The sequence below is a fragment of the Plectropomus leopardus genome, chromosome 8 (genome assembly GCF_008729295.1).
Source record: "Plectropomus leopardus isolate mb chromosome 8, YSFRI_Pleo_2.0, whole genome shotgun sequence".
NCBI lineage: Eukaryota > Metazoa > Chordata > Actinopteri > Perciformes > Serranidae > Plectropomus > Plectropomus leopardus.
This window is the reverse complement of record NC_056470.1, coordinates 10290976-10316412: the sequence shown is the minus strand read 5'-3', so window position 1 is coordinate 10316412 and position 25437 is coordinate 10290976. Positions and strand designations below refer to the sequence as shown.

The window sequence follows — 25437 nt, the reverse complement described above, 5'->3', positions numbered from 1 at the left end:
GTTGGTGTCTCTGTGTTCTCGTTCACATATGGTTTCTCTCTGTGACACTGTGGTAACAGTTGCTGGCAGCTCAGGTGCTTGCAAGTGAGAAAGGAAGGGAGGGACGGGAAGGGGAGGTTTAACCCTTGTTTGACTGGGCAGAATGTCAAGTAAACACGTTATGGTGAGGAGCGAAAACGAAAAACTGTTTATAGTAATTTACGACACACAACAATGATCCGAATCTGTTTGCCTCGAGGACAGGCAAAGAAGGTTATCTTTAATTACGTCTTCATTTAATTACTGCTGATCACAATCACAGCCATTACAGGAGCTCAGACCATGTCGCTACATAGGAGTGATACTAATGTAGGTGCACTCAAATTAAAGTATTATGTACTAAGTTGTGTATCACCTTATCTGTATTCTAGCATGACTAGTAGCAAGATAAAAAAAAAAAATTGACATGTAACACCGAAAGATAACAGCATTTCAAGAAAAACTGTCCTTGAACAATAGCTAGTTTTGGTTTAAATGTTGTAATGATGATGTAAAAGTTCTGGAGCTGGAACATTTTGTCCTTTACTCCTCCAAATTAGCTAATTTTATTAGTTCAATTATCTGTCCAGAAAAACAGGAAAAACATATTCAGAAATTCTCTAATCTAAAACTAAGTGCACCAAAATAAAGCAATATTAAAAGGTCTCAACAGAGTGTCCAGGTCTGAACATGCAAAATAGATTTCAAAAGAAAGTGACTGTTTTCCTACAGTGTGTGTTTCATTAAAGCACAAAGGAGGAGACAAAATGGATGTAAGGCAGACATCAGCTAAACTCACTGAGTGCAGCTTTAATCCTCTGTGAGCAGCAGATAACAGGTAACGGATCTCGGCTGTTGGAGGCCACAGAGGTCGTCTGTGCCGCTGGCCTTTTGTTGAGATCGATGGTGACGTGGGAAATCACTGGGTGTGATGTTGTGGACAAACTATAAGGTGAAGTTTAGATTCAGCGTCAGGGCGGTCGTAATCATGGCTCGGTGAGAATCTATTCTGTCAGTGGGTTTAGTGGATGGTGTGAAGGTTGAGGGGTGAGATGAATTTTGGGATATGTTTTTCAAGTATTTGGATTCTACAAGTATTATGGTTCAATATTAAGATTTATTGCCATTTTTTTATTGTTTAACACTCAACAAAAAGTTCAATCATACACTAATAGAGACTGTTTATCACGAAAAACAAACACAAAAACAACGTGCATCACGTCAGACTTTCTTACTTTTATTTGAGCCACATCGTTAGCATAGAAAAGTGGTGAATAAACAAATAACTGTTTCTAGTATTGTCAAAAATATCAGTATATCAATACATATCTATTCTGAATATTTCAGTTTCAGTACTTATTTTCTGCTTAATACAGCAGCACCAGCTACGCCTTTTCACTCTCTATTTTTGTAAATGTATAAAACAGTCATTCTTTTGTTGTCTGTAACTAACCAAAGAAAGTCGTCATGATTTAATCTTGTTATCCTGTATTTATCTTTCATTAAAAACTTGAAATTGTAGGCACTTAATGTCATTTTCTCCCCGGTGGTGTTGAAAATGTTTCTGAATATCAAGGTATTGTATCAAAGTCAGAAATTACAGTGTTGCGACAACACTAATGGTTTATAGACTTATTTTTAAAGTGTTTTATTTCTGTGAAACACATTGTGTCCTTGCTCTGAGAAAGGTGCTATTTCAAATAAACTTTACTTACTTACTAAAATTGTAAATTGCTTTGTTTAGTTGTCCCTGCTCATTTAGGTAGTGCAGTGTTTTACATTGATTTATTTGTGTTGGCTTGCCATGGTTAAAACCTCTGCTGCCATGTATTGATTTTATACATTTCTAGAGCTGGGCTGTTCATTAGGAGCTCTGTTAAAATATATATAAACCATTTTGTCAGTCATTGCACCACACTCTCTGAGTACTCTGGGAACAGACTGGGCAGCACAATGACAGACGCAGTAAAAGTAAAACCTAACCGTATATTCAGCTCTGTCTACAAGTTTGCTTTCACTTGCATCTTCAGCAGCTGCTCTTTTCATCGATAAATCCGATCAGCTCACACATAACACATTAGAACAGCATGTATTTATCATCAAGATGTTTTTTACCAGAAAAAGTAAAATATGAGACTCACAAAGCCACGAATCATCTGCGGTCTTCTTTCTGTGCTCATATTTACAAATACAATAATACAGAACACCAGTGAGGAGAAAAGCTTTTTCCATGTTTACAAAATATGCAGATATTAAACAATACATCATGTTTATAAGACTCACATTGCTTTGTGAATTAAAATTACAACATATTTTCAGATATATGCACAGTGTATTGAGATATTTTCTGCACGGAGGGAAGCAAGAAAGGAAAAAGAATGAGAGTAAAAGAAACAGGAAGCCATTTTACAGCCTGCAATAAGTTTCCCATCGCTTTGTGTTATTTCCCTCATGCCATTACCACTGCTGCAGAGTTACGGTTTTGAGAGAATGTCAAACATTATGTTGTTATTAAGCCAATAAATTGTATGAGAATGCACAGAAGTATTTTGCTGCAACAATTTCATCATTTCCCTGTTATCTCAGAGCGGCTGTTTACAGTCCGGCTTCATTATGTCTCAGTCTTTATACACAGACATGATGTTCAAATACACGCTGAGGTGTTGCTGTTGATGGGATTTATGTAAATTGGGTTTAGCTGATTCTGCATACAGGCAGCTTGAGAATGATTTCATTATTTGGTCTCATTAACAGAGAGCTTCCTAAATGAGAATAAATAAAGAGGAGGACTCGAGGAGAGAGCTGTAATCATTAGTCATGATTTGTGCTTTGTTTTGAGGCGGTGAAGCTGCCTCGTGTCAAGAGTGTTTTAAGGGTCTGTGCTTCCTGTACTTTCTTTGTCTTTGATTTGTTTCTCACTGCATCTATCCACCTTCCTTCCTCTCCTCCTCCTCCTCCTCCTCTCTATTGTGCTTCCATCTTTTTTCTCCCCTTCTTTCTCCTCCTCTCCACTTCTGACCCTCTTATCATTCATCCTTCCTTCCATCCATCACCGTCTCCTCCTTTCCCTCCTCTTCTTCCTCTCTCTGTCTTTTCATTAATGTGTTGCCAACAGGGTGCCTTGGCGACGGGCTGCAAAAGCCGTCGCCACGGCAACATATCATGGTCTATGGTTGTTGAGGCGTTTTGTTGGGAGGCAGGCGGGGGGATGTAAATGGATGCAGCGTGCTTTGCTTGCTGGGGCTGCTCCTCAGAGGAAGTCAGACAATCAGATATTAAATTCTCCAGACGCTGAGCTTCTTCTTTGTCTCTCGGTCCATTTACCTATTTTCCCTTTTCCCACCCCCTGTGTCCTCCCCTCATGTTTAACACACTGTCTTGAATTTGCTTCACTACACATGATGTCTGTCTTTCTTAAATAACCCCAAACTCTGTCTTCTTCATCAGTTCTACAGACCTGGTTTTGATTTTACCAGGGTGAGAACCATGATCAGGTTTATTCAGGGTCATGTTTTTTGTTGCTCCCTTGAATAGACTCACTCCCCCTCAATCACATGAAATCATGGATTTCCCGCTTTGCCCAGGTGGTATAAGTTTGTAGCTTTAGTGCTGCATGCTGTAGATGGAGTTTAATTTTACATCCCAGAATGTGGCGTGTCTATCTTCCCTGTGGATAATTTATAACAAAAGCAGAAAGTGACAGGAACAGAAGAACATGTTTCTGTCACTTATTTTTAGATATGGTTTTCTACCACTATCATGCCTGTGGTGATTGGAGATTGGATCATACATCGACGATCGATTGGGTGATAAATTATTGTTTTTTCCTATGTAGATATTGAGGCAATTTTAGCTAAACTGTCTATCAGAAATAGATAGAAATTTATCTCTACAATCTCAATCAATATCCTACACAGCAAGTTTCCAGCAACTTTTTCTTGTATAAAGGTACGTGAAAATTTTAATATAAAATTAATAAATAAAAATAGCGCCCTGAGGTTTTACAAAGTAAAAGTTCATCGCATGCTTTGCACTTTTTAATTATTACTTTTGTTGGCGATCATTAAAATAAAATGCAGGTACAGATAATCGGCAAAATGCCAAATATCGGCCCCAATAATGGGCCAGGCAAATAATCTGTCGATCCCTGGTTACGATTTTCTTTGACACTACATCCTCCATGCTGACATTTTCGCTGGCTTACTGTGATGTGACTTCCACAATGTCTTCATACTCTTGTCACTCCCTGACAATCAGATCGTCTATCGATCCAGCCCGAGAAAGGATGATTCAAAAATTGAAACACTTGCCCATCCCTAAGCACTAACTTGTTTTTAAAACATGTATCCTGTCCCTGTAATCTTGTAAACATGGCAGTTACTTTAGTTAATGCCTTTTCTGATCAAAAGCTTAGGAACTGGAAAATGTCCAAGTAATAAAGAGAAGCTGCACCAACAAAACAGAACTTCACCATAAAATCTTTGACAGGGTGAAATGGAAAACACTGTTCTATTTATCAAACATTCTTGCCCCGAGCCCTGTTTGTTTCTCCGTACAGTGTAAACCTGAGCTGTGCTGTACTGTAAAGCCGAAACAATTAATCTGCAGCAGTTTTAATTACAAGTCAATGCAAAATGTATCCATAACAATTTAGATAATTGATTAATCCTTCAAAACACAATAGATTTGTTGGTTCCCTTTTCAGGTATTACAATCTTTCTCCTACATTGTTGTTCAGACAGAATTAATTATTAAAAGAAGACATCTTTGGCTCTGGAGGCCTGAGGTGGGCATACAATGATGAATCAGTTAACGGAGCTAAATAACTAATGCATCAGTTAATAAATAAAATAAACATTAATTGCAGAAATTTGCAAACCAAACAGAAATTAACTGGTTTTTACATAAAATGAGACAATTAGCCCTTTAATGAGGGTTTAGGGGCAATAGGACCCTGAGGAGGGATGGGAGGGTGAGAGTGGCATTTGGTGCTGAGGTTTGGCGCCTGAGACACACGCGCGCACACACGCACGCGCACACACACACACACACACACACACACACACACACACACACACACACTCCTCTCAGTCTCCTCTTGCACGCACAGTTCTCCCAACACCGCTGGGCACACACACATAAAAAACACAAATCCCTCCACACACACTTATACATCTGCCACACACAGACCCATGTATTGCTTTTACAGACAACAAAATACACACATCTAAACACACATTTGAACACAACACACACACGATACACACATGAATAATTCAGATCAATATAAAGCATTCAGGTTGAACTTGAAGGGGGTGTTCATTTGCGCAAGGTCACCCACTGACACACTGCCTTAATAAGCAGAGTGTCTGGAGACACACACACACACACACACACACACATTGGCAGACAAACACACACGCTTTTCTCTAATGGAAGTGGCTGGAAGTGAGCAGCGCTACTGGTAACAAAGAGCTGCCCCTCCTTCCGTCCTCCTCTCCTCTCCTCCTCCTTCCATCTTTTTTCTTCTCTTCCTTCATCCTTTGTTTGCATATTTCCGAGTGTGTTTGTGTGGGAAGAGCCAAAATAAACATAAGAAGAGGAGGAGACTGGTTCAAATACAGCCTGTTGTTGCCATGATAACTTATTGGACAGGAAAAATAAAGAAAGGGGTAAATGAGAAAGTGGACGTAGGGAAACACAAAGTGAAGGCAAGGCGGCAGAGAAAGAGAAACTGGCTGGTGTGTGTGTGTGTGTGTGTGTGTGTGAGAGAGAGAGAGAGAGAGAAAGAGAGTGTATAGCTCCTCTCCAGATTTAGTGTCATTTCCATCTCATATCAGTCTTGCGGTGCTTTGTTGCTGTGCTAATGCTATGCTAATGCAATGCTAATTGACCATTCACTCTCTTGGCTACGCTGATACACACACAAACGGATGTGAGCTGAATCACTGTTGTGTTGCATCATGTCACCGTTCATTTGCACAACTAAAAATACAACCACAGACACAGCGGGCAGATTTAAAGACATACCAGCCTCAGATGTTTGAGATGCTTCACATATTGTGCAGGGCCGAGCTTTTATATAATTGTGTTTAAATAACATAAAAGTGAATAAGAAAACAGAAATGAACTTGCATAGCTTGGGACTCATTACAGGCATTTTATCTCAGTTTAGGATGACTTTTAGAATTTTTTTTTACGATAGAAACATGTTTACTCAGTACATTTTTGGAAAAAAAAAAGGGGGGGGGTAGTACAGGAATCCTATTTGAGGGATTTCTAAGGTTTGGACTTATAGTTTACATCCATGTCTGTGAAAACATTGATGCTTCACCAACAACTTCCCCTTGGCAACACAGAAGATCTATACAATCAGCAAAGTTACAAGGTGGGCACCCAGGATTAGTGAAACAAATTCAGTATCTGACCAAATATCTTGGATTCTGTTTCTGAGATATGCCGCTGAGTAATGGACAAAAAAAGTGTTCCTGCAGAACATTTTAATGCCACAGTAAAGTTGACCTTTAGGAAATAAAAGGTCATCACTTCATCATTTTATCTTATCTAGTCATTGTTGAGTCCAAGTGGATGTCTGTGCCAAATTTGAGATAATCCCTTAAAAGGCCTTCGTGAGATATTGCATTTATGTGAATATGATGGGTGCAAGGACGCAGTGACCTTGACCTTTTATAATCAGTTCATTGTTGAGTCCAAGAGGATGTTTGTGCCAAACTTTTCCCCTTAAGGTGTTCTTGACATATCGGGTCACAAGAATGAGAGAATGAGACAGACAATGTCACAGTGACTATAACCTATGGCTACCAAAATACCATTAGTTTATTGTTGAGTCCAAGTAGAGGTTTGTGCCAAATTTGAGACGTTCCTGAGATATTGCGTTCATGAGAATGGGATGGACTGATGGACAACCTGAAAACACAATGCCTCTAGTCACAGCTATCGCCAGCGCCGAGGCATAAAAACTCCTAAAATTGTCATTATTACTGTTGTTTGGTCTGTATGGCAGTGACAGTAAAGATGGAGAACAATGTCAACAATAAAATATAATGCCGGAAAGGCAGTTCAAAACTTTAAATTGCATGGATGCTTTTGCGCTGTGATGCGGTTGGTGGGTGTAGTTCGGTACAGATAAAATTGTTCCTGCCAAAAAACTGCACCCAACAAGGTCTGTGGATTATCTTGAGTAACTTGGTCATGGTCTCTGGACAGAGACGTTGCTACTGAGTTTTCCAAATGTATTTTTTCGCACTTTGTGCCCCTCAAGCCAAATGCCATCAAGTTCCATAATAATAATAATATATAATATTGTAGAGAAGGCAGACATCTCTACAGCATATATCTCAAACACTCCACAACTCACACCACAGCAGTATAGATTGATAAACAGCACTAAAGGTAAGAGGAAACATATGTATTCTTGACTTTGGGGTGAACTGTCCCTTTAAGTTCATATAGGACAGGCTGTTAGGGTATTTCCCTGTAATGAGGCCCCTGGATAGTAGCTGTAGAAGTGTAGTTGGGTCCGCTCATTTATATCAGCAAGTGTCGAATTTTACATTAAGCCTGCAGCAGATTGATTAACACCCGTTTTTGTCAGGAGAGCCATCTCAGGAGAAGTGACGAAAGTTTGCACTCAGTTCAGTTAAAGATACTGCAACAAGCTGAAAAAAGGTCAAGTTTTTGTAAATTTTTGGTAGATGTACTGACGTTGAAGTATTCACATTGTTTTTTTCCCCTTATTCTTCCTGAGGAAACTATAGAAAATACTGGTGGTGATATTGAAGCCAAGTAACTGCTTTATTTGTGTCATAAGCTTTAGATTGATTTCCTGTCTTCTATGCAGCAGTTTGTCCCTCTTGTTTTTGTGCATTAAGAAAATTAACTTGAAATTTATTTCACTTGAAGGATTATATGATTAATTTATTAAATAAAGAGAGACTCAAAGTATTTGGTTGCATCTTGCCTGACAGTATCAAAAAATATATTGACTATGATGTTAAACATGGCATGTCTTACATATGTTTACAAAGTATTTGTTGTTTTAGTGATATTCAGAGAAATCAATTAACCCCTAAGACCTGAGCAATGTGGCTTTTTTTTAAACATTGGAAGAAGCAACAAAAGAAGAAATGACTCAAAACTAGCAAGAAATAAGTGCAAATACATAAAAATTAATTAAAAACAAACAAACAAAAAACAAGTTAAACAAGACTTAGAAAAAGTGATCAAAAACTATAATAATTCTGTAACATAATTTTAAATATGCATTTATGATAATTCTAGATATTTTTTCCCTAGCTTTAAAAAAATGAATTTTCTAAATCTATGAATCACTTGCATTTTGAACATTTCTTATCAAGCTGCTCATTGCCTTTTTCCCCGTGTTTTTTTTTTTTTAAAGAAATCAGAAAAGTGATTTCTCTGCTGGTTTCAAAGGGTTAATGATTAATGTTTTCTTGTAGAGTATCAACACAGGAAAAATATATGAAGCTCAATAAAAGCCTCCAAGCACTAATATAAAATTACACTGGAAATACTGTAACTGGGTACAAGACTGTATTGATCTAATCTGGTCCTAATCAATACTGACACGATGGGGTTTTCCTTGTGAGTCATTCTGAGCATCTCCGTACGATGTAGTTTTCATTGCTACGCTGCCTGGCTGGGAGAAAAATAACGCCATTTGTATCATTCTGTCTGTCTCAGTCTGCCGGGGTTGTGACCTTATCTCCTCAACAACCTGAGTCACCGGAGAGGAACGGACAGATTAATATTTCTCAGGTCAGCTATCTGCTCCTCCTCCTACTCGTCTCCTGATGAAGTCACTCGTTTAATCTTCCTCACCGCAACGCTGTTCAGATTCCCATTCAGCAGCTTCAAAGTGAATTCCTCGAGCTGTTTTAATAAAACATTCTCCATGTACATCTCTTTCCCTCACAAGCTTCCCTGCAGTGATGTGGACACAGAGAGATACTCACAGTAACTGTGAGTGCAGGAGAGAAAGAAGGCTTTGTCTTTCATTTGACTATAAGTCCAAGCTGATGTCAGCTAAATGCCAAAAATCCAGATAAAAAATGCTTCAGTGTTCCAGATGTTTCTTTCGTGATTTTTCCGTAAGCCATTTTCTGAATAGTGCGATCATGCAGAAACATGGCAGTTTAGATCATATTTTCACCTTTAATGGACAGCTTGTTGGCCTTCATTTGAGCTCTTATAGTTCCTTCTGGCGTTAATGAGCCAGAGACAGTTATGATGCTTTTGGAAAGCTTGTCCACACTATTGACACATATTTTCCTCCCTTGGTTTCATCTCAACAGTTTTTGTTTTCTGTGAGAGTGTGAAAATCACCTCACAGGGAGAGACACAAGGAGTCAAAATACATTTTTGCACAGTTACGTCTGGTCCTGCGTTGCGCATCCAAAGCTAATTTCACACATAAACAGTTTCCTATCTGAGTACCATAATTGTTGTCATTAAAATTTATTTAAGTGACATCATGTACCATGTTTGAAAATATACAATCTTCCTCTTGCATATAGAAAGTTAAATTCATAAGCAGTACAAAGGACATTTGCGCAGTTCAGTACACTTGGGGTAGTTTGCAGCTACAGACTAAAGCCTAATTCCCACTGCACAAAAAACCTGTTAACACCTGTTAACATCTGGCTTTTAAAGCAAAGGGATGCCGCTGTCTACTGTTTACCTGTTATCCGGCCTGTGAAGTCATGTTGTATTTTTCTTCTGCTTCAGGCAGCCATTGCTTTTCATTCACGTCTGTATTTGTAGTATGAAAATCAATAAGCTGCAGACTCTGGTAATTTGCTTGACTTGTCTAATTCATGAACATTCATCTTTTTTTTTTTTTAATCAGTGTTGCATAACTTAAGTTGCACAGCTCATAATAATATTGTAACATAAAATACTGCTGACATACAGTATTCTGCTCTGTAATGGATTACACAACTCAAAAAAGCATGCAAATAGACTTTCAAATCATGCATTTAAAGTGAATGAAAACAGTAAAGATCACACGCCCCTTAATACCTCAAACATAGCAGCATTATTTGCAGAAAGGTTAAGGTGATGTGAAGCTTGATTCTTAGCAAATGGACTAACGCACACAATGCTGGTGTTGTACGTAATGAACAACTGGAGGGCAAAGAGTCAGATTTATTTCATTTCTGATTCTCAGCTCAGGCTTATCAGCAACATCGCAGCAGACAAAGAGGCTTTATGCTCAAAGCGCAGACAGTAAATGGGCTGTTTATTTCCTAATTCAGCGCTAGCAGGGTGTTATAATGTTTTCACAAAATGTGTGTTAAAGTGTGCGACACACTGCAGAGTGTGAAAACAGCGTGAGCGCGTAGTAATGAGCTGAACAGACTGGGGATTTGGGAAACACTGGTGTTGCTTTCGTCTTATCTGCTCTGCTCCGTTGTGCTCTGAGCTGCTTTCCTCCGCAGCAGACAAGTGGAGAGAGCTGCTTAACGCTGCATTTGCATCCTTGGAATTCACTAAAAGCTGTTATCAAGTGTGACTAAGAATAAATATGATGTTAGAATTTGCTCGCAACATTACTAGCATTGGTTATTATTGTTATATGAAAATCATTGGATTGATTTTACTTGGTAAATAGCAGGATTTTAGCAGAAAATTGTCACCTTGTCACTTTTCTCCTTTTCTCGTCTCACATCCATCCGCACCCCCCCACACACACACACCATGGTTATGCAACCCATTGTGTGCTGTGTTGTGTCGACCCTTTGTTCAAGTGTGTGTGATGGTGATGATCTGAAGACGAGAGTGTCCTTTCAGGCTGAGACTGGTCCCTCGCCTGCAAGAGTGGTTCCCTCTGTTTTGCACCTCAAATAAATCACTTTCCTTTCCAGAAACCCACGCTGTCTTTATGTTCACACACTTAAACACACATTTTCACCCAGTATTCTGGCAATCTTATCTAATTTCTGCCCTCAGAGGAGAATATCAGCCGTAGAATTTCAGCGCCACATTTTTTTTAAAAAGTCAGATAATAACCTTGTGACTTAAAAAGCAGTCTGTTGGGTTCCTTTGTGTCACAAACACAACTTTGGAAATATGATAGAAGCAGTAACCTTGAATGCTATTTTCTTAAGAAAAATTAAGGTTTCTCACATTGGTGTAATTTTGTACCCCAAAAATGTCATGTTTCCATATCAAAGACATCACTTTGTCATAAACATCCACAGAAAATGCATGGTATTGTCAAAGCTGTGGCCGAAATTACTGTAGCAGTGAACCGAAGCCGTGCAACCATAAAATTGCTATGGTTGTTACACTGGTATGTTTCCACTGCTGTCTGTGAAATGAAACAGGAGATATTATCATCTTTAAAGTAACCAGGAAATGTGGTATGTTACTCTGACAACTAGAAAATTTCATTCAGTAGTGGGCAGATCTCCACCCAGACTAACAGCAGCCACTCTAGACATTTTTTGTGGTTCCTGCAGATGCATTTCAGAAGCTTACAGAGGTTCAGAAGAATATGTGCCTTGACTTCTTAATTGAGCCGCTACATAACTAGACATCAACAATAAACACAATTAAAATGGACAAAAAAAAGAATATTTAACCTTGTAACCCACTTACTTATGATAGATGTGCAAATATCAAGAAAAACATGATAAAATCAGCAAAATCTGTAAGTCAAAAATCAGGCACGCTCCACTCACAAAATACTCCAGTTGTGGTGTGATGCCGTGCAGAGGACAAAACAAAACTGGTTTGCAGCCTTTACACTGTGCAGCTATGCCCGATGGAATGGTCCCTCCCAGCTCCCATACAGTAGAACGGGTTAGTTCTAATTTATCTCGTAACATGCCTAACTTTAGTCGATCAAAACATATAGGGTATGGAAATATTCAGCAGATAGATAGATAGAGTTTTTTTAACATTATCAACACAACCACAAGAGGTCCTTGAGCATATAGTCATAAATGTGCTCACAAAATATTAGTCTGATTGGTCCAGTAGTACTTGTGATGAGCCTTTTTTACAGATTAAAAGCATAAGATACAAAGTGTTTATTAGTTGGTGGTGTTGTTAGGCATATTTACGAACTTTGGAGGGAGACAGGCAAGCTCTTTTCCCCTGCTTCCTGTCTTTATGCTAAGTTAAGTTAATCACCTACACAGCAGTATTGATCCTCTCCTCTGACTTTCTAATTTTGAAACGTGGGTCACAAGTTTGAGCCCTACAGTGGCCATGAATAGGAATTTTTAAGAATAGTACAGTTTATTTATATCACTGAGCATCACAGAGTGCTTCACAAGGAAATAAAACACGTCTGACTGGAAAAGGTGAAGAGTGGAGAAAATAAAAAAGAGTGAAATACCAGTTGGACACATGCACTTAAATTGTTGTCCTCTCAGCTGTGCAGCTCTCAGGATTTCATGCCTGCTTGCTTCAGGTGAGTCTGTACACTGAGAGCAAATCTGATTTCTTCCTCTCTCCCAGAGCACAATCTCATCTATTGTCAGTTAACCTGTGTGACGGGCCATAACCCGTCTAGGCTGTTAAAACCATTTCCATTCAGAAACCATATCAGCACCCTGTAAAAACTGAAGGCACTGTACTCTGGTCTGTCGCCACGACAGTTACATCTCTATCCAGCTTTTTTTGAGTATTTTAGGCAGTTGATTAGTGCATGTTGAGGTGGTAGGACACGGTTTTCATACCTTTGTGTCTATTTACAGCTGTGAAGGCTGAATATTTTTGCATTTTATCGTTTCTTTTCACTAACTTTCAACAGTATTCTGAATGTGTTTTTCCTCATTTGCTCCCTGCCTGCAGTCTCATGACGTCACAGAGGTCAATCATTTCCATATCCAGAGTTTCAGCAATAGTTTTGTTTCATCACGTTTCAGCAGTCTCCTGTCCGTCTCTGCCCATAGCATCAACATTTTTCACCCACCTCTTCCTGCCTTTCCTTTCATCGGTTCTCTCGGTGTGTTTGATCCCGCCGTGCTCTGTGTCCCCGAGTGTCATGGCTGGTTGAGCTGCAGATCAGATTGGATTTGAAGGCGGAGAGTTCACACTGCTGTGCCTCCTCATCCATGACGGAGAAATGACAACATCTCTCTCTTTCACTCTCCCTTTATTTATCTCGCTCTCTCAAAGCTATCGTTATCCGTCTCTCTATCTTATCTCTCTGTCATCGACCATCTCTTCCACGTTCCCTCTCTGTCCCAATCAGTTTACCTTCATCAACAAGGCAAAGGAGGGCATGGCATGCAGTTATGTCTCTGAAAATTAAACTACCTCTTTCTGGGGTTTTTTCATCCTACAGTATTTCCACTATTTTCTCGATATCCAGCTCCCACTCCAGTCAGCTTTTCCACTTCTTAGAATCAGCAATTTCAGTGAAATGTTACCTGACAAAACCCTTTGCTGTTGGAAGAGCAGGAGACGCAGGCAGAGGCTGTTAAATATGTTATCAGATAACATGGAAGTCAACCTGTTATCTTATCTGCGGTGTAACTATAGACCCGCGGGCTCAGAAACATGAGAACCAGGCTGGTCGCTGTGTGTGTGTGTGTGTGTGTGTGTGTGTGTGTGTGTGTGTGTGTGTGTGAGAGAGAGAGAGAGACAGAGAGAGAGGGAGCACTTTTACATAATGAATAATAAACATTACCAAGCACATTTCTGTAAAAGAGATAATTTGATGTGCAAGGTTATAGACAATAAAGTAGCTTCCCAGAAACAGAGCAGACACGTGAGGAGCAGACATACAGGGGTGACTAGTTTCAGTAAATTTTTAAAGGCTTAGTTCAGCCCCAAGTCAAAGATACATGATTTCCCTCTTACCTGTAGAGCTATTTATCAGTCTAGTTTGTTTTGGTGAGATGCAGAGTGTTGGAGATATCGCCTGTAGAGATGTCTGCCTTCTCTCCAATAAACTAGAGCAAGATGGCAATCGGCTTGTGGCGCTCAAAGCGTCCAAAAAAATTTTTTTTGAAAAACTCAACAGCAATTTCTCTGTCCAGATATCATGACCCACTTACCAGTTTCATGTAGGAACTATTTTCTTTTTATCAAACTACCCCATGCCAACTGAATCACAACGCAGAAGGAAGCGTGTTTTTACTTGCAGTACTGAGGTAGCTAACCTTACAGCTCAGCCAAGGAAGGACGATTATAATGTTTACATCATGTACTGTCACAAGCACGAGGCTCTCGTCCATAATGCACGCTTACTTCTGTGTAGTTACAGTGGGCGGGTGTAATTAGGTAGAAAGAAAATAGTTCCTACATGAAACTGCTCACAACAAGGTCCAAGTAAGACATCTAAAGGCCGATATTTCCAATATTCTGATGTCAGAAATATCCAGATTTATAAATAACACTACAGGTAAGAAGTTAAAATTTGTTCTTTTGATTATGGGTTGAACTATCCCTTTAACATTTTTGTTTGGCCCTGATATTGTGAGACCATAGAGAGGGAAATAGACAGTGCAACACATGATATGTAGCAAAAAATGATCCTTGTTTCAGGCAATGGTTTCAGCTGTTAAACTGACATCTCATTCAGCGATTTGCCTGCTGATGCAATATGTCTCTGAAGGCAACTCACACACATTTCAGACCGATAGTTATTAGTTTAGACAAGTTTAGACAGACTCAGCACTTTGTGGTTCAGGCTGTAAGTGTATCTAATTGCCACTTTATGCTGGTATTTGGTATTTTACAGTAAATTCTGTAATGTCACAGTCAGAGCGAGTCAGGACAGGTTCAGACAGCTGATTGACAGTCAAGGCAGCTCTTTTGGCAGTCCTGGTACTGTGCATGCTGGCTCACTGTCACACTGTCATGACTTACCGGGACACCTGAGCAGAACAGAACCATCAGTAATGTCATTAACACCTGTGCTTTTTCTGCAGTGACAAGTCGAAATGTCTGCTGTGGGAAAAGGCTTATTAAAATAGAATGGGATGACAGCTATGACCATGTCTGATTGTGAGGAAGTTTTGAAGAGTTACTAGCATCTAGATTTGTATTAGTATACTTTTTATACCTTCGCCCCAGAGATAGCTGCGGACAGAGACGTTATGTTTTCGGGTTGGCTGCCTAGCAGTCTGTCCATCCATTATTGTGAACACGATATCTCAAGAACGCCTCAAGAACACCTCACGGGAATCCCTTCAAATTTGGTGTCCACTTGGATTCAAGGATGACTTTTGTAGATTTTGGTGGTCATAGGTCAAAGGTCAAGGTCACTGTGACTTCATCTGTCTCATTTTTGAGAACAGGATATCTTAAAAAGGCCTTAAGAGTCTCCTCAAATTTGGTGCAAATGTCCACTTGGACTTAAGAATGAACTGATTAGATGTTGGTGGTCCAAGGTCACTGGACCTGCGGGCTCAGAAACATGAGAACCAGGCTCTGGTCACTGTGTGAAAACGTGTTTTTCTCCATAACTGATACGTATATGCTAATCATGACAAAATTTCACAAAAAAGGATATGATGATGAAGTGAAGACATTTTATATTGAAAAGGTCAAAGGTGAACTTCACTGTGACATTATAATGTTCTGCAAAAACACCTTTCTGGCCTGTAACTCAGTGTCATACCTAAGAAACAGAAGGGGAGATTTTTGGTCAGATACTGAATCGGTGATGCTAATCTTGGGTGCCTACATTGAAAAAGTGCTGCCGGGATGAAGTTTGTGAAGCATACATGATTTCCCAGACATGGATGTCAACTGTAAGTTCAACTTGACTGGTGCGCAGAGGCATAAAACATGGCTATGATTCTAACTATAACTTAAAACATATCCGTAAGATCCCTGTCATTATCTCAATATTTCCAAAACAATATTATACAGGTGAAAACACAGATGTAAAATCTCCATCACACTCCACTGTAGCATTTGAAAATGTCCCTCTGCTGGCTCCACCTTAATTAGTGACGTAACAGTATGTTTTTGGAGGTATTCATACATCACTCATCTTGCCAATATCACTTTCTCCACAGGCTGAAAAAGTGAGTCTCACAAGTCTTTTTTAATCGTCTTGCAAATTAGGCATCTCTTCCTCTTGCTGACAGCTCAGGAATCGCTCATGCAAATGAAACAAGGTGTGATATCTGGTATCATGAGCTCCCTCTCAAGAGTCTAGCACAAATTCATTTCTATCTTTTTCCATCAAAGCCCCCCCCTGCACCACCACCGCAACCGAGCGCCGCTCAGCTAAAAGCCCCATCCAATAGTCCCGACATCTGTTCAACTCCAGCCAGAATCAATGGTTCCATTATCAGGCGGGCCTATTGATCAGGGAGTTTAGAGCTGTTCATGGACTTTTTACACCCTGATAAAGTGATGTTAAAATGGGTTAGGAGACAGGGAGAGGGGGACGAGTGATTTAGGAAGGGAGCGAGGGGAGAGGAGAGGGATGAGAGGGAAGGAAGGATAGCAGGAGATGAAAAATTAAAAGGTTGAGAAATAGCCCAAACAGTGATGAAGGGAGAGAAAGAGGAGGGGTGAGGGACAGAGGGGGGAGAGGGAAAGAGGAGTGGAAATAAAAATCAGAAAAATAAGCAAGTCCCCTTCATGCTGATGCTGCACTGCAACTCCACCTGGACATGAGGGGAAATATTGAGAAATTCCTCACAGTGTTTTAACAGTTCACTTTTTAAAAACACTACATTTACATTTTGGGAAGATCTAAATTGAAAGCGACAACAGAATTATTATTTCTTATTTCCCTGTCCACCTTTCTCACCTTTTTCTTCCCTCCATTTCTTTCTTTTGTTGTCGGTGGCTCGTTGCAGAGAGAGTAGCTTGTTTCCATGGAAACGGGCTGAGCCAGATGAGCTTAGCTACTTGCACTGCAGCGTCTGTCCTTACTCTGTGTGTGTGTGTGTGTGTGTGTGTGTGTGTGTGTGTGTGTGTGTGTTATTGGTCTTGGCTCTAAAGAGAAGGAAGCATGATGATTTATGAGAGTCTAATGCACTGGGCAGACACTCAGATGAACAGAGGATGGTGCGTGAGTGCAGTAGTTATTAGGAGTGCAGCCCAGTCATTACATCTTACATCTAAGCTTTTGTTCTTTCTTCTGCTTTCTCCTCTCAAGCTATAATTCCACCCCCTTATCAGTGTCGCCGTGGTGATCAAAATCATTGTGGGGATGATCAGCATCATCGTAGCGATGACATCTTGGGCTCAGCTTGAGAGGGAGAGGGAATGTGTCATGTGATTTTTACACCTCAGTGTTTGCACAGATTACAGAGACAAGACCTAACATGTCGATAAGTGAATTTTTGGGATGTTGTGGGGCAACATTTTTTTTAAAGACTGAACTGAGTCAGGGAAGCTGTTTCCCCCTGGTTTTCAGTCTTTATGCTAAGCTCAGCTAAGCTAACTGCCTCCTGGCTGTAGCTACTTGCTTATCAGATAGACATAAGTGTGGTGTTGACCTTCTCATCCAAGGGTCCTGAAACACAAGGACGATGGTCGGCCATTGGTTAATGTTGGGTTGTTGGTAAGTGCCTGTCGCCCTAGTTTTTGCAGTGTGTCCCACACTGTTGGAACTAGTCGGCCTTTGTCCACTTTGTTTCAGATGATTCGGCATGTTGAATCGGCATCTCAGACCGCAGAGCCTGTTGATGACTGACTAGAGGTTTAACTCAGCGCACAAGAAGAGAAACAGAAGGGAGTGAAACAATCAAATGGCTAAAGTCAAGAGGGAGTGAGATTGAAACAAACCTGTTGTATAAGTTGTGTTATTTTTAAAATGTGAGTAAAAATCAAGACATTTGGGACGTTTGGCAAATGTCCACTCGTAAGTTTAAATCCCACCTTTCCATTCCAATGCAGGTCATCTCTCTCTCCCTGTGTGTTGTTTCAGACTGAACACATCCTTCATTTTATTGAAACAGCTCACAGTCGATGTGGTGTCACGTCTCACTAATGACACTGTGTGTGTGTCTCTATTGCAGAACTCCCAGAAGAAAAGAGGAGCACGACCCAACAACAAACCTGACAAGAAGCTCTGTCCACAGGTAACTCACACACACTCACACACACACACACACACACACACACACACACACACACACACACACACGCACACACACACACACACACACACACACAGAGCCATGTTTTCTCCCAAATGGCCCACAAATCAATAAGATACACAGAGTGCAGCATCAGCAGCTAAACCTTTAAGACGGTGGAACCTGAAGAGAGAGTTATGTAACACACACACACTCACACACACACACACACACACACACACACACATGCACAGGCAAAGGCAGATGTAACACAATCATGACTAACAAATCGCTGAGTATGTTGAGTTAAAACAGCTGCAGAACATGTTAGAGGGAAGAGGAGAAAGAGGGGAAAGACACAAATGTTACAGCCAATAACAAGTGTGATAGACGTCCAAAAAAAACCCACTCTGTTTTTATTCTGTCGTTCCTGCTGCCCAAAGCTTATTTACATTCTTAGTATTTATTTCCTTCAAAAGGCAATGAACCAGTTTCTCCACAGATGTCATTAAAGTTTTTCCTCGTTATCAAAGATTATGGTGCAGTTTTGCATTATATAATAGTTTATTCATTATCCAGGTGTGAGAACCAGTTGGATGTAAGTGATATTTGACCAGCTTTACTGGACAGCCAAAAAAATACCATACTTTGTTTATTGTTTGTTTAATTGCAAAACTTCAAAATATGTGGACGAGAATATGTATTTTATGAACGTTTTTTGGCCTTTAAAAAAAAAAAAAAGAAATTAAAAAAATTCAGCGAATGAGTGCGCACACCCTTTCAGCCCCAAACAATGACTCATTTTTACTTTAGCCCCCCGGTTCTCACCACTATCCATTAATATTATGTCAAATAAAGCTATATTCTTTCAAACAATAACAACAGTTGTGAAATGAATAAGATTTCACTTCTGTGCACACTGTACACAGTTACATGATTCAGTATTACATTGCATTACATTACTTTATTACAACAGCAGTCCTGTCTGGGATGTTTGTCCATTTCCTCATCATATTCAGGGGTGCAGTTCAAGGTAACAGCTAAAAAAAATCAAGTATAGACAATCATTTTCATCCTATTTTCGTAATAGCTTTTTTATGGTGTCAGCATGACCCGGGGCAGCTGTCGTCTCTGCATAAAATGTAATTGCATGTTCTGTAGGTGACATGAGCCCACAGGAACTGTGACGGTTATTTCCTCCCAACGCTGAGTCAGTCGAATATAGCAGCACTGGCTTTTTTTTTTTTAAATATATAAGAATCAGAGTCATTTAGAAACATGCTTTTGGACTCCACCAATTAATTCCTGCAAAGACAGTTTATTCTCTTCATCATGTTGCCACCCATACCAGCAGGTAAATAATCATCACAGTGGTGATAAAGCGAAATGTGATCATTTTGAGGACCTCCATCTAATACCATGAGGAATTTCCTGCAGCATAAGCAGAAAGTATTTTTATGTCCCTATTATTATGCTTCTGGAGAGCTGCACTCTAATTAATACAAAGTTAATTTTCATTTTAATAGTTAATCCTCCCTGAAACAGCTGTTTAATTTTGTTATTCCCTGTCTAAACACCAGTTGAGTTGAGAATAGAAACGTTAAGGTTGTATGGGGCCACCGACCACAACTGTCACATTGGGAATCTATCATGTTGGATCCTTTAAGTGTGCTCTCGCCTCGCTCATGACAGTGCTGTCTATGTGTCTCTCTGTCATCTGTGACCTATTTCCTCTGGGATCACACTGTATCTGTCCAAACAAGTCGTGTGCAGTTTGGAGGAGATAAATCAGCATTTCCTGTATTACTCTCCATCACCTCTTCATTCCCCTCTCTGTCTCTCTCTTAAATTCATTTTTTTCAAAGTTTCCTCGCCTTCTTTTATTTTTCCAAATGACTAAAGTAGTTCAAACAGCTGAAAGAACTTTTTTCCCCATACGTGAACAAGGCACCACAGCAGTTAGAGGATCAGGTTTTAGAGAACGACAGAGCACATAGAGATACAGATTAAAGAACCCACAGGAGTAACATAACGCCACAGAAGGTGTTTGCGGTAAAGTTAATACTCTCCCCACCATCGCTCTCCGTCTGCCGATGCGAGCCCAGGCTTCCTCTCTAAGCCACATACCATAAATGGCTGTAAATTCGCCGGCCCTCGCCTCGCTTAATGTGGTTGGGAATGCTCCACAGGCCGTAAAACAAATACAGCCGCAGAGCTGCTTCTGAGGAATGAGGTGCATGGGGTCACCTCAGGTCAGCAGTAGTTACAACTGAGTGTGAGAAAGAGATACATACAGGGATGTATGTTTATGTTGAGTCTTTTACTACTCCTATAAAAAGGGGGCAAGTTTAAAGCTGCAGCAACTGATTTTCTGGCTACTAGGGGGCAAAAAACACAACAACAAGTCAAACAGAAACACATCCCTGCTAAAGTTGGTTTGGTTATTGTGTTACAAAACAGATTTTTCTGTACACATCCAACAGACACAGAGCCCTTAACATATATATGGAGTCATGTTTGTGGCCACCTGGTTAATTTATGGGTGCTTTCACACCTGTAGTTCATTTTGTCGGACCAAAGAAATAAATGATATCTTGTGTCATCTTTAGTTCTGGTCTGATTCATGTCCACACCAACGTTTACAAACTGACAAAGAGGAATAAATATGAATTTATGAATGACAGTCAAACTTTTTGATTGCACAGTTATTTCATTGTCATCCTGCATCGTCAGGATACGCTTGAGGTGATCAAATTCTCGTGACTTTTGCAGCACTTTAATGCTTCTTATGTGTATATTTACGTTCTTTGGTGTCAAAGCGCGCCCGAAGAATTAATTATGAGCATCATTGATTATGAGCATTACTCTTATTGTTAGACTGCAAATTGACCGCATGTTATGAATAATGACTAACATGTGGGGACAGGAGGAAGAGGAGGCTTGTTGTACAGTAATGATTCGGGGATTATTATTGTGTGATTACTGTCACAAAAAATTTAATAGACTAAAAGAGTAACCAAACCCTCAAACCACTTCACTCAGTTGGAAAGCAATATATATGGGCATTTTGTAGTGATGTTGATTGACTCAGGTACAACTCTTGACATTTGAGTGCAAAGCATTTACATTCTACATATTGTGAACAAATATGCAAAAAATGGAACATAAATTGTGTAAATGTAAATAGTGACTGCCCTCAAAAGCTTGAAACCTGATTATTGCAATTGAATTTTGCTATTGGTAGCAGGAACCTGCTTTCATCACCAACCAAGCCCTCTGTTGCCACCTTTTCACCAACCGCAGGGAGGTGCTGTGGATCAAGGGGCAGGAAGACTGGGCGTGTCTTAGCCCCTCCCAGTCCTGCCCATTTTTGAGACTTATTTTATATTCCAGGGAGGAGGCATGCTAGATTAAAGTCGATGTGCATACGTGTTACCATTGTCATCAAATTATTAGCATCAATATGTTTTACACAAAGATCAATTATAAGGTTGTGGACAGATTTCATGATCAGCAAATGGATCTATTATTATTTTAGCTTTTGATGTCGTCTTAAAATCAAATCTGCTATTAAAAACTCCTGTGGTTGGTTTGTCTGCTTTCACACCACAAACAAACCACACCAGAGTCCTATTAACAGCGGATTGAGATGATCCTTTTTAGGCTGTCTTGGTTTGGTTGTTTGGTCCGCAACAGGGTTCTATGGACAGCTTTCACACCAGCTCAGATAAATTGCACTAACTGGGAATTTTGACTGAACCAAACAGGTTTGGTATCAAAGCCTTTTTAGTTCTGTTTTGGTCGTTACCAACTCCTGAGGGGAATCGTTTTAGACGCTAAATGGTCCACCATCCTGATCCAGCTAGTCGTTAACTATTGTCTGTATGCTTTTTTTTTTTTTAGGTTTAAGAGAGCAGTGAGACTGAGCCATACACTAAATCTGCTGTAAAACAAAAGCTATTTGTTAAGACGCTAAAATGCAGCACAGAGTCATAGAGTTGGTGATAATTCTATGATTTCCGCAGTATGAGTGGGCCCATTGACAACTGAGTCATTTGATTCAGCGTTTGCAGTATGACGATGTTAGTTTTGAAAAAAGACATAATTCATTCTTCATATTACAAACAGAGGTTTAATTCATAAGCAATAACACACACACGCTCAATTCAATACACTCAGTTTTTTTCCTGCCTCAGCTTTGCTTGGTCTGGTGGGACCTGGAGCTCACACTTCTAACATTAGCAAACTTTAAATATTGTTGTGTTACTGAGTCACTTTAGTGACTTTATGGTTCTCCTCTTGTGCCACTCTGACACCATGTTTTACCTTTGACCATTATCCAGTAACTGTTAGTCTAGGCCACAATGGCTACTATGCAAAATGACACAGTCGTCCTATAACTCCAAATACTAATCGGTGTAGTTTTTAAGTACTGCAGTAAATATGATACTGCTCCACCTACTGTGCATAGTGTAATTTGTGAGCTGCTGTAAGTCTCAGAGTTCTGTATTTTGTATCCTGGTTAGTTAGTAAACATTCATTTCATATGCTGTCTGACGTCTGAGGTGAACCACTAATGAGTGTGTTTTCTGGAGTTTCTCTTTTCTTTTTTCTGAAAACCTCACGAGGAACAAACACAGCACGACTCTGACCTCACCATTTGGTAGCTGAAAGCCGCAAGTTAGTCAAATAGCTCTTTGTCATTATTTTCCAAGTTCAAGGCGATTTTAAATAGAATGAAAAACCAGTTCATCCCAGTTGAGTTGCAGGGCCGTGACGAACTGTGGCTCCAGTTCAAATGAAAGACAAGCAAACAGTTTAGTGCATTGTATGAAAGTAAGAGATGATGCCCAAACGTCACTATGGGTTTAAAAATACCCAAGAAATCAGAAGATAATTCAATGAAAGAAATCATCACATACTTCACTCTAAATGTCAGATATCCACTTCTCTCGCTGGATGGATTTAAGTCAGCTTGTTGTGTACTGTGTGTGTGTGTTTGAGTATATAACTTTACTGTTCCCATGCATTTATAAAAATCTCAGCAGCTTTTACTTTCTGTGTGTGTTTCCTTGCCTGTCAGGTTCTCTGTCCATCTCTATGAAACGTCTTTCCCTGGGTAGACGGGTTGCAGTGCCCTCCTTCGTCTGTCTCATATCTTGTCTGTTCTCTGTCCTTTCCAATCAATATTAAAGCATTTCCTGTTTTCCTGTTTTTTATTTCTGAATTATGGCAAATTACAAAAATGGAGTATTTCTTTTGTTTGGTCCATTTGGCTTTCATTTTATTGATTGTCAAGATGACAATCTGTGATGTTCCTTGTGACGAAGCTCATTCAAAATTTCCATTTGGCCACTTTTAACCTGCTATATTTGACATAACTGAATCGATGAAACATGAAAATCATCAGCAGCATTCTTGCCTCTTAACCTCAAGCTGCCTCTTAACATTTTCTCCTAACTCAAACAATTCAGATGAGGGCTGCACCAAATGATTGTTGCCCTTATTGATTAATCTATTGATTATGTTTCAGTTAATTAGTTAATTGTCTATCACAATCTGTCTGACCAAAATAAGTTAAAAAACAACAAGAGGATTCATTAAACAAACAGTGAAATTGGCAGAACCTACAGATCTACCAGATGTTTGGCTTTTTTAAATGACTAAAAAAGATCAAACAACTAATAAAGGGTTTATCATCTTATTGATGATTTAATGGCGAGTTAAAGTCCTAAAATGGCAACTGTACATTGCATGATAACAGATCTGTGTGCTTCATGTCAGCCTCTCTGTGACACAGCAGTTTTCGTATCAATGTCACCTCGGTGCTCTCCTCTTTTTCTGTCCCGTCACGACAGGAGGACAGTTCAGACCTGAAGTGTCAGCTCCACTTTGCCAAAGAGGAATCAGCCCTGATGTGCAAGAAGCTGACTAAGCTGGTGAAAGACAGCGAGGCCATGAAGGAGGAGCTGGCCAAATACAGGTCTATGTATGGGGACGTCAACGCCTCGCTCACCGTGGAGGAGGTGAGGGGAGGACCTAGATATTCACTTTTGAGCAGTTTTATACAGGAGCAACAAGTCTGTCAGATTTTACTTTGTCATCGGCCATGAAGCAAAACCAAAACAATGCAGGAGGTGGGAAGAAAATGTTTCCATCTTTTCCTTCAGTTTAGCTCTGTCTTTTAATGTTTGCCTTCGAGCTGCAAAACGGTGCCACTTGGCTATTGTAGTGGTTATGGTTTGTGAAGTATCCCCACCCTTTGTACTCATATAAAACCAAACTGCCAAAAAACGCCTGGGAAAACTCTACAGAGGTGTATTTGTATTGTTTAAGAAACAGCCAAAAACACTCCAGCGAGCTCATTAAATCCAGCTCACTTCGGAGCCATTTCAGTGACTAATGCCGAAAACAACAAACAGATTGCCGCCAATAGTTTTCCTTCTGTATTATCAGGTGTCAGTCTGTTGTGTGATGAGGATTTAAATATCCACTGTTGGTAAATGTTATGACTATTTATAATGTTATCAATATGACAGTTTGTCTTTTCCAACCATGGAGGTAAAAATATGGATAAAAAGGGTAAAAGCACTGATAAGCTCTTAAATATTCAAGATAGCGGTCTTAAAGGTCAATCGTGGCTTAAAAGTGTGTGAATGAACAGGTGGGAAGTGAGTAAGAAAATGGTTCTCTGCTCCTTATGTCTTTTTTCTTTGACTCCCCCTCAGGTTGCAGACTCCCCCCACACGCGCGAGGCAGAGATCAGAGTTCACCTGAAGCTGGTGGAGGAGGAAGCCAATCTGCTGAGTCGACGCATCGTGGAGCTCGAGGTGGAGAACAGGGGGCTCCGAGCTGAGATGGACGACATGAAGGGACCACAAGGTGGTTTTTAAACTCATCTCATCAGTCATGAAGGCATTAAGTAAAGACTTAATCATGTAGATGGGTCAATTTCCTCAATTTAGCTGTTCTCCAACACTGTTTCCTTAACTGAGAATTGACATTATAACAATATGCTGCAATAACTTGTTTTCACGCGATATTACAGTTTCTTGTTAAAATATGAAGATATCTTGTAAAAATGTGAAAAACATCATGTTATAACAAGAAACTTTTCATGTCATTACCTGATACTGATATATGTTTTTTTCTGGCTTGGCATCTGTATGCTTCTGTTATCTTCTCATCTAACTCTTTGTATGAAAACAGAAAATATTTCCCAAAATGTTGAACTATTCCTTCCTCAGATTGCTCCTGCTCTTTTCAGACATATTTAAGATATTGGATATTTATATTTTTATGATTATTATTTGATACACGTTAGTTTTTTTCCCTTTGCTTTTTTATCTGCTTGACCTCTCATTGTTTC

General features: G+C 39.8%; 1 protein-coding gene across 1 annotated transcript in view; it reads left to right on the top strand.

The window, feature by feature from the left end:
* LOC121947510 (protein SOGA1-like) overlaps positions 1-25437 on the top strand; it is a 119560-nt gene that overhangs the window by 61661 nt on the left and 32462 nt on the right. The window contains 3 exon segments of the mRNA XM_042492592.1: positions 18009-18071; positions 23927-24094; positions 24797-24950. Coding sequence (XP_042348526.1) covers positions 18009-18071; positions 23927-24094; positions 24797-24950 — 385 coding nt within the window.